General features: G+C 44.4%; 1 protein-coding gene across 5 annotated transcripts in view; it reads right to left on the bottom strand.

Annotated features, from left to right (window-relative positions):
- Positions 1–289: 289 nt before the first annotated feature.
- The window catches only part of LOC124122918 (E3 ubiquitin-protein ligase TTC3-like), an 87,947-nt gene continuing 75,323 nt past the window's right edge, over positions 290–12,913 (bottom strand). For 4 of the 5 annotated variants that reach the window (XM_048401911.1, XM_048401915.1, XM_048401914.1 and 1 more), the window contains 9 exons: positions 12,480–12,548; positions 11,110–11,206; positions 9,975–10,078; positions 8,926–9,028; positions 7,828–7,941; positions 5,791–6,245; positions 4,426–4,561; positions 2,639–2,839; positions 290–2,013 (listed from right to left, as the gene is read on the bottom strand). In XM_048401911.1, the coding sequence (XP_048257868.1) occupies positions 1,924–2,013; positions 2,639–2,839; positions 4,426–4,561; positions 5,791–6,245; positions 7,828–7,941; positions 8,926–9,028; positions 9,975–10,078; positions 11,110–11,206; positions 12,480–12,548 (1,369 nt within the window). In that variant the 3' untranslated portion in view covers positions 290–1,923. Of the gene's footprint in view, positions 2,014–2,284; positions 2,553–2,621; positions 2,840–4,425; positions 4,562–5,790; positions 6,246–7,827; positions 7,942–8,925; positions 9,029–9,974; positions 10,079–11,109; positions 11,207–12,479; positions 12,549–12,913 lie in introns of those variants that run through there. The other variant, XM_048401912.1, reaches the window with a different exon arrangement.

Below are 12,913 nucleotides of genomic sequence, written 5' to 3'. Positions count from 1 at the left end.
GTCAGTCACTGGATTGTCCAGACTTGATTATTTACAGACCGCCGTCATATAGCTGGAATACTGCTGAGTGCGGCATTAAACAACAAACCAACCAACCACAAGCATCAATCCATTGGGAAATGATGTCACTCCATCAAGCAAGTCACCGAGCCTGACAACCTGATCCATTTAGTCACCTCATACGACAGGCATAGATTGCTGAGGGCCTATATTCTCACCTGGAATCGGACAGTCAGTTGGTCTTATCACTTATCAGCTGACCAGTTGATCGAAAACAACGATGCCACCATGAAATTCAAATATTTATTAAGAGAAAATCAGTACATCTAAATGATGGATGACAAAAATGAAGGACATGGCTCAACTCCATCAAAGGATGTATGACATTCAGCAAGTAATAACATCAAGTATATATATATATAACAAAGCTTGATAGATCATGTGACATCCCCTCCCCTCACTCGCTGTAAACATGGCATGGACTGTGATAAGTGTCAACATTACATGGATTGTGATAAGTGTCAACATCTTCATTTTCATGATGATCTCGGTCTCCAATTCATAACAGGGCTTTAGTGCTGTGATAATTGTAGTTCCAACATGAGGATCTTAGTAATAATACTAGTGTAGGTCCAACATGAGGATCTTAGTAATAATACTAGTGTAGGTCCAACATGAGGATCTTAGTAATAATACTAGTGTAGGTCCCAAACCAGGATCTTAGTACTTATACTAGTGTAGGTCCAACAACAGGATCTTAGTACTTATACTAGTGTAGGACCAACAACAGGATCTTAGTACTTATACTAGTGTAGGTCCCAAACCAGGATCTTAGTACTAATACTAGTGTAGGTCCAACAACAGGATCTTAGTACTTATACTAGTGTAGGTCCAACAACAGGATCTTAGTACTAATACTAGTGTAGGTCCCACAACAGGATCTTAGTACTAATATTATTGTAAATCCCACTATAGTATCTTTGTGGTATGAGTATTGTAGGTCCCATAACAGGATCTTCGCATAAAGACTATTGACCACAACAAAGTATGGGAAGTACCAACAGTTATTGACTAAAGGAATTCTTTATACCACCCCCTCCTTAATACTTTGCTGGTATAGATCCATCCCAAGCCAACTTGCATTTTTTTGCCACCCTTCAAATGCAGCAGGTTTTCCCCAAGAGAATCAATAGCCAGTCTGTGATAACATGCATTCACTTCTAAGAGCCTTCTTAATGCACATCTCACATCTCAAGCCAGACACGTCAAAAATTTCATTCTGTCTTAAGATAAACTTACAGCGATAGAAAGTAACAGTTTTAGCCCACTAGACCTTATAACGATAACACATACCCCTAGAACTAGCAATTTTTACATAAACTGTTGGGCAGTTTGGCAAGGACTACAGGATTAATGCCAATTTTTAACACTCACTTTCAGACAAACTCATTCAACGTTATTATTTCCGTTTCATACAGTGAGTGAGTGAGTAGGGTTCGACACCACATTTAGCAATATTGACATTGCATCCATTGGACAAGACCAACCACACCTTCTTCCAGTGAATGTTTCTGTAGCATGACAATGTCAAATAATCACATTTGACCTGATGAACACACACCTTAACACAAACATGCAAACACAACAGAATTTATGCAAGAAAAGAAGGTAGCAAAATATATTCTGATGATATCGCGGCATAAATGTCACTATAATGCAAACAATATTGTGACTGTATCACTTATTATGCTATGTCACTATACGGTGTTGGTATGTGTTAGGATGTCTGTATGCTGTGTCAGTTCATGTGTTATACAGACACAGGAATGCTTCTGTATGTGTCCATCTGTAGCAAACACTCAAGGAATTAAAATAATAATAATTAAAAAAAAATTATGAAAATATATGTTTGCTCCAAGTGCTTTATTTGAGAGTAGGGAAGTCATCTGGCAGCAGGGCGTGGACGCGACAGTTGGGGCAGGTGCTTTGTTCCTTAAACCAGGTCCGGATACACTGAAACACAACACAAGCAGAGGTGAGGTGAAATGGGTTTTACCTCGCATTCAAGATTATTGTACTTATATAGCGACTGCGTGCGTGTACTAGTCTGGACTGATGCCGATTTATAGGGATAGCCCACATAGAGACCATGCCGCAGGTTAACATGAATATCCCACTCAGATACAGTATACTGACTCTGAGCCGACCAGTTCTTGTTTTAGCCCCTTAATGCCGGTGCCAGGGTTCCAACAAGTACCATCTTTTAACATCTTTTAGGTGTGACCACCCAATCCTGTTAGTTGCTTGTTACGACAAGCATAGTGGTCTCTTACGGGAGCATCTATGTTCAGTAAATGCTCTATCAAGGACTACAATGCAGTAACACTAAGAATTCTCATAGGTTAACATAAGTCACAGACCCCTATAGTATCTTGTGCACAATATCTTAGAAATACATCTGTTACACATCCTTGTGTGTTAGCACAGTCTAATGAAGGTGTGTCCACAGTCCAGGTCTCGGGTCTACTACAGAGATACGTGTACCAGGTACGCAGAGATACGTGCACAAGGTACGCAGAGATACGTGCACAAGGTACGCAGAGATACGTGTACCAGGTACGAGGTGTGACAGCCCTACCTCCACATGGAAGGTGTGTCCACAGTCCAGGTCTCGGGTCTCCTGGTTCTCCAGCTCCTCGTGGCAGATGGCGCATGGGTTCTCCTCCACGTCTAGGAACAGGTCCAGCTGCTTGTAGCTGCTGCTGTTAATGCCGCCGCCGCCGCTGCCGAGGTGCACGCCCCAAGAGTTGCTGAATCCTGGAGGTGGAGCAGTAGGGGTCTGTGGAACAAGCATGAACATAATTCATTATTCATGAATGACCTTCAGAGTGGGTCAAGGACACTGATACGTGGGTCATTGACAGTGTGGGGCGTGAGTGACTGAGTATGGTTTTACGCCGATCTTAGCAATATTCCAGCAACGGGACACCAGAAATGGGCTTCACACATTGTACCCATGTCGGGTATCGAACCCGGGTCTTTGGCGTGACGAGCTAACGCTTTAACCACTAGGCTTTGCTCATAAACAAAGTATAATAATGAGAGAAAGTATAACATAATGTACCTATATGGAAATCAATGCACCAACTCAAACAGCAAAATGACCTTCACTGACACCTTGACCTATACGCAAAAGAACCTTTACCAATTACATGCAGTAAAAGCTTCGATACTGTTAAAGAATTTTTTCTTCACAATGGATCAACTAGACCCTCTCCACATAATATATGTGAGATAATAATGTGACAAAAGCATTTCCCAGGGACAGAAAGCCAACATACTTTAAATGATATCCCCAAGATGTCCAAGTGCTGCAGAGTGTGGTGGCAGCAGTCAAATATCAAGTACAGTGACTGACTGACATGGACAATTACCTGTGTGTTGAGGGGCGTGCCCTCTCTCTCCAGCACTGTGTGAATGACCCACCTATCTATGTGATACAAGTACAGTGACTGACTGACATGGACAATTACCTGTGTGTTGAGGGGCGTGCCCTCTCTCTCCAGCACTGTGTCGGTGACCTACCTATCTATGTGATACAAGTACAGTGACTGACTGACAGGGACAATTACCTGTGTGTTGAGGGGCGTGCCCTCTCTCTCCAGCACTGTGTCGGTGACCCGCCTATCTATGTGATACAAGTACAGTGACTGACTGACATGGACCCATTACCTGTGTGTTGAGGGGCGTGCCCTCTCTCTCCAGCACTGTGTCGGTGACCTACCTATCTATGTGATACAAGTACAGTGACTGACTGACATGGACAATTACCTGTGTGTTGAGGGGCGTGCCCTCTCTCTCCAGCACTGTGTCGGTGACCCACCTATCTATGTGATACAAGTACAGTGACTGACTGACATGGACAATTACCTGTGTGTTGAGGGGCGTGCCCTCTCTCTCCAGCACTGTGTCGGTGACCCACCTATCTATGTGATACAAGTACAGTGACTGACTGACATGGACAATTACCTGTGTGTTGAGGGGCGTGCCCTCTCTCTCCAGCACTGTGTGAATGACCCACCTATCTATGTGATACAAGTACAGTGACTGACTGACATGGACAATTACCTGTGTGTTGAGGGGCGTGCCCTCTCTCTCCAGCACTGTGTCGGTGACCTACCTATCTATGTGATACAAGTACAGTGACTGACTGACAGGACCCATTACCTGTGTGTTGAGGGGCGTGCCCTCTCTCTCCAGCACTGTGTCGGTGACCCACCTATCTATGTGATACAAGTACAGTGACTGACTGACAGGGACAATTACCTGTGTGTTGAGGGGCGTGCCCTCTCTCTCCAGCACTGTGTCGGTGACCCACCTATCTATGTGATACAAGTACAGTGACTGACTGACAGGGACAATTACCTGTGTGTTGAGGGGCGTGCCCTCTCTCTCCAGCACTGTGTCAGTGATGTTCTTCACAATGTCCTCCAACCCCATGCCTGTCAGTGACCCCCCACGGGACTCCCGCAACTCTCGGATCAGACCAAGAAACTCCGACCTGGGGGACAAAATGCAGCAGATAACAGCTAGTAAACTTAAATAACAAAGCGACATTAATTTTGTTTCGCAAGTGATGGAAGCAGATAACAACTTATAAGTGACCCATTTTTTCATCAAGTTGTGGCCACAGATAACACCTGATCAACTATACTACTCAAAAGAAGTTAAGGATCACCCGATTCTTTCATATTGGTAATGTTAATCTGTCATGGCATGAGAGATTAACTATTGTAATATGAAAGAATCGGGTGATCCTTAACTTCTTTTGAGTAGTATATAATAATAAAGGAAGAGAATTTATGGCTGTCAACTTCTTTATCAATGTTTATTATGAGGACCACCATGTTTCCCGAGGGTGAAATCGGCAACACTGGAAGCTCTCGTTAAATCATCATCATCATCATCATAATTACTCCCTCATCAGATGAATAATTGCTATGAAGCAGAGAACATATAGATGTACCTGTAAGGACAACAAAAGTAATAAGATAACAAATGTGCAAACTTAACAAGGGAAGTCAACAGTATTGGCACTGGAATTCAACAGTATTGGCACTGGTAGTCAACGATATTGGCACTGGTAGTCAACAGTATTGGCACTGGTAGTCAACAGTACTGGCACTGGTAGTCAACAGTACTGGCACTGGTAGTCAACAGTATTGGCACTGGATGTCAACAGTACTGGCACTGGTAGTCAACAGTATTGGCACTGGAAGTCAACAGTATTGGCACTGGTAGGTGATTACTAGGGCTGATACCATTCACTCACGTATTCGGTGAATCTAACCGTATCCATTTATGAATTGAATTCGTTATTCGTGGCCACTAGAATCGAATACTTATGAATATGCAATCATGTGCATTTACATACCTTTTACCTAAAAATATCCATAAGAACATATTATATGCATAGATTTCTTCAAAAGACAATACTCTCATAATATTTAATTTGACAGTATTGTGGTCACTGGTCATTGTAGCATTTGTGCAGGTACTAGTTCCTGGATAAGTGCAGTATATAAATGTATAATATATTAATAATTAACAAACCATGTCAAATAATTTATGTTGTTATTGTTTCGGTGAATATAACAAATAATACATCAACTGCTGACTTGCTATTCGTACTCGTTACCCTATATTCGGGATAAGAATCGTATTCGTCTCATAGTGTACTCGTTGCAGCCCTAGTAATTACCAAAGGATAAATAATAATAAAGCTCTTACTTGTTGTAGTTGGGGAATATACTCTGCAAGGCAGCGATCAACTTGTCATAACTGTTCCTGCTTTGTTGCGGAGATACCATCTTGGCCAGCGTGGGAGGCTGCAGGGACGGGCTGTTCAAGAGGCTGGCATGGATCTGGGCGGTCGTCATGGGAACCCGGGCAGGCTTTGCGAGGGCCACCTGCATCCCCCCTGCAAAGCCAAGAGGCTGGATAGGCTTAGGCTGTAACATAGTGCCGTTGTGGAGGCCATTGCTGGACTTCGCTGCCTGGGAGGTGAGGGTGGTGGCAATAGACTTCGGGGCCTGTTGGGGGGTGCCCCCATTGCTGGCCTTCGCGGAGTGGGAGTTGGGGGGAGACTGGAACATCTGTAGGGACTTGCTGCCCGATTCAGTTGGTGACAGGCGCATGGAGAGCTTGGAGCTGTTGACTGTACCTGTACCGAAGATCTGCGACATCTGAAAAACAAAGTGTCCATTTGTCAGCCTTCGCAAGACAAGTCCTTCATGTTTCTTGTCCAATGGGTTTATAGAGATGTAGGACTCACTTGTGTCTATACCATTGCAGCCATCTGCTCTGGCTAGTGTTCCTTGACTCGAGTTACCTCACTCATCAGTGCCCATTTAGGGGTGTCCGAATTGGGGGCCCATTTCGGGTTGTCTAGCTAAGGGGGTCCATTTAGGGTTGTCTAGCTTATGGGGCCAATTCGGGTTGTCTAGCTTAGGGGGCCGCCCATTAGAGTTATATTCCTTAGGGCCCATTCAGGTTGTCTAGATTGGGGACCCATTTAGGGTTGTTTTGACTGGGGGCCCATTTAGGGTTGTCTAGCTTATGGGTCCAATTCGGGTTGTCTAGATTGGGGGTCCATTTAGGGTTGTCTGGATTGGGGGCCCATTTAGGGTTGTCTGGATTGGGGGCCAGTTTAGGGTTGTCCAGTTTAGCAGGTCCATTTAGGCTTGTCTAGCTTATGGGGCCCATTTAGGCTTGTCTACCTAAGGGGGCAATTGGGGTTGTCTATTGGGGGCCCATTTAGGGTTGTCTAGATCTGAGCCCCTTTTAGGGTTTAGCCAACACCATATAAACAAACAAGTAAGTGGTGAATGCTAATTTTCTTTTAAAATTACTGAATGTTTTCAGACCCTAATAACATGACTTGGGCTTTGGGACTCAAAACTCCTCAAAAGCTTTTTTCCAGTAACATATGTTGTGGTCACTATATTATATGGCTATTTCCTCACAGTACACACAATCTGTCCACATCTACAAATGCATAATAATTGTATCTACTGAAGTGATTTTTATAAAAATATATACCGTATTCGACGTAATAAGCGCCCAGGGCGCTCTCAAAATTAGAAATAGGGGGCTCTTATTAGAATATTATTTTTGTGAAAAAAAAAAACAGAGTTGAAAGATCGTAAATTTTGTGGTTTATGCTGACGGTTTGAACTGTTTATATACGACAGATATATTTTCCCAGAATTTCATTGTCCATAATTAACACACGAGTATTATACACGAATAAATAAGACTTGTGTACATTGATCAATCGGAAGGGATGCTAATTGGGATTGTTCACTTGCCAATATATTAGCAAATATTGCCTTGGGCGCTTATTACGTGGAATACGGTATGTATATATATAAAAGCATTTATTATTATCAGCCATAATAAGCACCTTGGGCACTTGAAAACTGAACCATACCTAGACTGAGCGGTACTGAAGGAGCTTAGCTGAAACAGTGATAAAATGATCCACGCAGTGGGGATACGATGACATGCATCAATCAAGTCAGTGAGCCTGACCGCCCCATCCCGATAGTCGCCTCTTATGACAAGCATAGTCGCCTTTTACAGCAAGCATGGGTTGCTGAAGACCAATTCAACCCCGGATCTTCACGGGTCTGGTTTGAGTGGCGGGAACTTATAAGGAGTACCAGCAGATTGGTCAGGTCAGGGACTCTCATTTCAGCAAGGTGCTCACTATGGCAAATACGGTAATAATGTTTCAGAATTATCGTTGGATATGAGTGTACTGACCAGTGCAGCTATCTCCGGTGGCATGGGAACTGGGGGCGTGGCCACAGTGAAGGCTGGGAGGTCACCAAGAGTCTGGCCTTCCTTGAGCAGTTGGACGTTCTTCTCATACTGAGCCTAGACAATAACAAGGTTATCAATACACACTGTAACTAGACAATAACAAGGTTATCAATACATACTGTAACTAGACAATAACAAGGTTATCAATACACACTGTAACTAGACAATAACAAGGTTATCAATACACACTGTAACTAGACAATAACAAGGTTATCAATACATACTGTAACTAGACAATAACAAGGTTATCAATACACACTGTAACTAGACAATAACAAGGTTATCAATACACACTGTAACTAGACAATAACAAGGTTATCAATACACACTGTAACTAGACAATAACAAGGTTATCAATACACACTGTAACTAGACAATAACAAGGTTATCAATACATAATGTAACTAGACAATAACAAGGTTATCAATACATACTGAGCCTAGACAATAACAAGGTTATCAATACACACTGAGCCTAGACAATAACAAGGTTATCAATACATACTGAGCCTAGACAATAACAAGGTTATCAATACATAATGTAACTAGACAATAACAAGGCTATCAATACACACTGTACCTAGACAGCATTATCAATACACACTCAGGCTAGACGTTATCAATACCCACTGTAACTAGACACCGTTATCAATACACACTGTAACTAGATAACGTTATCAATACACACTGTAACTAGACAACATTATCAATACACACTGTAACTAGACAATGTTATCAATACACACCGTAACTAGACAATGTTATCAATACACGCTGTAACTAGACAATAACAAGGCTATCAAACACACAAGTTTGCTTATTGGAAGCTGAAACCACAGCATTACTGTCTGTGTTAACTCACTAGGAACAGTATTTCAGTTCACCATGGCATGGCATGGCACGGCACGGCACGGCACGGCACGGCACGGCACGGCAGGAGGGAATTAAAGGTACAACCCAACCATGAAGCATCGTGAAGGCAAATCTGGGTTTCAACCTTGTGATCATCCGTGTTAACTCTACAGAGTAGCTCTCTCACCTTAATGTCTGCTATCCTGGCGTCGCAGGTCTCGATTACGCTTGAGAGATGTGACAGGATCTGCTTCACCTTGGCGGGGAGGTCGCGTTTGTCTTCCTGGAATCTGACAACACAGGCAGAGAAAAGGTGAGTGACTTGGGCTTAGGAGGTGAGGTGAGGTGAGTTTAGGGAGGTGAGGTGAGGTGAGGTGGTTTGAGGTGAGGTGAGTTTAGGAAGGTGAGGTGAGGTGGTTTAAGGTGAGGTAAGGTGAGGTGAGTTTAGGGAGGTGAGGTGAGGTGAGTTTTGGGAGGTGAGGTGAGTTTAGGGAGGTGAGGTGAGGTGAGGTGGTTTAAGGTGAGGTAAGATGGGGTGGTCATGTTTGTCTTCCTGGACAAACAGGCAGAGTATAGGTGAACGACTTGGGCTTCAGAGGTGAGGTGAGGTGGTTTGAGGTGAGGTGAGACGGGGTGGGGCGGGGAGGTCATGTTTGTCTTCCTGGAATGTGACGTGACGTGACGTGACGTGACGTGATGTGTTAGGTACGGGGTTAGGGACATGGGGTTAGGGATGGGGTTAGGGACATGGGGTTAGGGACATAGGGTTAGGGATGGGGTTAGGGACATGGGGTTAGGGATGGGGTTAGGGACATTGGGTTAGGGATGGGGTTAGGGACATTGGGTTAGGGATGGGGTTAGGGACATTGGGTTAGGGATGGGGTTAGGGACATTGGGTTAGGGATGGGGTTAGGGACATGGAGTTAGTTACGGGGTTAGGGACATTGGGTTAGGGATGGGGTTAGGGACAGGGGGTGAGGGACACGGGGTTAGGGACACGGGGTTAGGGACAGGTGGTGAGGGACAAGGGGTTAGGGACAGGGGGTGAGGGACATGGGGTTAGGTACGGGGTTAGGGATGGGGTTAGGGACATGGGGTTAGGTACGGGGTTAGGGACAGGGGGTGAGGGAAATGGGGTTAGGTACGGGGTTAGGGACGGGGTGAGGGACGGGGTGAGGAACGGAGGGAGGAACTGGATAAGGATGCAAGCACAGGACAGATTTAGGGATGACATACTTGCGGACGTAGGTGAGGACGTGGTGGTGGTGAAATGTCGCTTCTCTCTTGGCGGCGCTGAAGCTCTGTAAGGAAACCTGCATCTTCAGCTGGACGTATTCTTGCTGTGAAGGAAAAAGGAAGAGTTGGTATTTTGATTTTGGTCAAACAAGGAAATGAATAGGTTTCCTTTGTATAAATAGTATACACACATGCAGTTCAGCCTATTGTAAATACCCGTGACACATTCCCCGTGAAGATCCGGTAGGATAGGTCTTCAGCAAACCATGCCTTCTGTAAAAGGCAACTATGCTTGTCATAAGAGGTGACTTAAGGGATCGGGTGGTCGGGCTCGCTGACTTGTTTGTCATGTCATCGTATCCCAATTGTGTAGATCGATGCTCATGACATCAATCACTGAATTGTCTGCTCCAGACTTGATTATTTACAGACTGCCTTCATATAGCTGGGATACTGCTGAATGCGGCGTTAAACAACAAACAACAGTCCCTACCATGGCTTATTTTTTAATCTTATTTCAAATGACATGACGCCAAAAAAACATCAGTCATCCAGTCGAATTAGATTTACGCACAAGTGACATTTGTTGTATGTGACCATGTCCAATTTATTTGTTTGTATAATTCAGAGAACAAATTACGTTTTCCACCATTTTGGGGAAGACTATTAAAAGAATATCCCAGAGAGACCTGTTCCCTGTTCCACAAACCGAAACTTAGTGCTACGACTATTGTAAGCCTAAATTAAAGTGTAATCACCTTAGTGCTTAGATCCCAGTTCATCAGAATACCACAGAGAGACCTGTTCCCTATTCCACAAACGGAAACTTAGTGCTACGACTATCATAAGCCTATGTTAAAGTATAATCACCTAAGTGCTAAGATCCCAGTTCATCAGAATATCACTGAGAGACCTGTGACTTAGTGCTACGACTATCGTAAGTCTATATTAAAATATTGGAGTTACGATCACCTTTGTGCTAAGATCCCTCTGTGTAACGAGGCCCTGGCGCCATTTCCCAAAAGAATATAAGTACCATGAAATGAAGGTTGAATACACTGGATTGTAGGCACCATAAACTGAATATTTCATGAGAACCAGGGATATGTTTTAATCAGTTTTGCGTCTCCCTCACCTCTGCTGCGATGGCTCTGTCCCTCTGAGAGATGTATTTACCCTGCAGCTCTGTCAGACTGGCCACCATTTCTGCCTTCTCCTTCTGGAACGTCTCTCTGTCAACATACACAGTTGGTTGGTTGGTTTGTTGTTTAACGCCGCACTCAGCAATATTGCAGCTATATGACGGCGGTCTGTAAATAATCGAGTCTGGACCAGACAATCCAGTGATTGATATGAGCATCGATCAACGAAATCGGGATCAATGACATGCATCAACCAAGTCAGCGAGCCTGACCACCCGATCCCGTTAGTCGCCTTTTACGGCAAGCATGGCAACATACACAGTAGTCAGCTATGTCGCAATATTCCACCAATATCACTGTATTCACATCAGCCTTGTGTGTACAACAGGGCTTTACCAGATGCAGAATATTACACGGGTCTCCTGTATACAATTGTGAGTAAGTGAGTTGGATTTAACGCTGCTTTTAACAGCATTCCAGTTATATCGCGGCGTGTCAGCTTAATGTGGGAGGAAAGCCCGAAGTGAAGCAGGTCTCAGACGTTTACCACTTCGGTGAAACCCACGCGCACTGGTACGGTGCTGACAAACCTAGAAACATAATCAGGGCGAACGGAGATTCGAACCTACAATCATAGGTTCCTGGCATGCCCAAGGGACGCAACTCTGCACAGCGAATCGCCTGTATACAAACTGAATGGAAGAAATATAATAATCTAAGTTAAAGAACACCTGATTCGTTCATATTACTATAGTTAATCAGTCAGGCCATGGTTACTGTGTTAAAACTTCCTTTGTCCACCCTACCTCTATTACATCATAGAAGTGTACACAAGCGACTGGTGGGATCTGTTCTTTGTGGTATTCTGACATATCATGACTTGTTCAATGGATACAGTGTTCCATGAAGCCAGACCTGTGGCGAGACCTCTGATTTCACGAGTGTGGGTGGAATCAGAGGCTTCTTCCAGACAAAGAGGATCCAGTGTAGCGGACAGTTTAAAATCTAAAGCGTTTTTAGCGTGTTTGGAAGCCAAATCAGGAAGTTATGGCTATGATGTAGTGAGTGAGTGAGTTGGGTTTAACGCCGCTTTTAACAGTATTCCAGTTATATCACGGCGTGTCAGCTTAATGTGGTAGGAAAGCCTGAAGTGATGCAGGTCTCGGGAATGGTGCTGACAACCCTAGAAACATAATTGGGGCGATATGGCTATGATGTAATAGAGGTAGGGTATTCAAAGGAATTATGGGCTTCGCACACTGTACCCATGTGGGAATTGATCAAGGCTTTTCGGCGTGATGAGCGGATGCTATTACTACTAGGTTACCCTACTGAACTAACTCTACTTGAGGTTGGTATTCACCTGGTGTCTACATTCTTCTTCAGGTACTCCTCAGTTCTCAACCTCTCCTGCTTCAGCTTCTCTTCCATGCTGTAACAGTGGTACATAGGTCTGTCAGAGGGTGTGTGAGTGGGTGTGTGAGTGGGTGTGTGAGAGGGTGTGTGAGAGGGTGTGTGAGAGGGTGTCAGTGGGTGTGTCAGTGGGTGTGTCAGTGGGTGTGTGAGAGGCTGTCAGGGTGCGTCAGTGGGTGTGTGAGAGGGTGTGTGAGAGGGTGTCAGTAGGTGTGTCAGTAGGTGAGTCAGTGGGGGTGTCAGTGGGTGTGTGAGGTGTCAGTGGGTGTGTGAGAGGGTGTCAGTGGGTGTGTGAGAGGGTGTGTGAGAGGGTGTCAGTGGGTGTGTGAGAGGGTGTCAGGGTGTGTCATTGGGTGTGTCAAAGGGTGTGTGAGAGGGTGTCAG

This window comes from Haliotis rufescens, unplaced genomic scaffold (assembly GCF_023055435.1).
Source record: "Haliotis rufescens isolate VD_foot unplaced genomic scaffold, xgHalRufe1.0.p SCAF_24, whole genome shotgun sequence".
NCBI lineage: Eukaryota > Metazoa > Mollusca > Gastropoda > Lepetellida > Haliotidae > Haliotis > Haliotis rufescens.
This window is presented reverse-complemented; position numbering and strand designations above follow the sequence as displayed.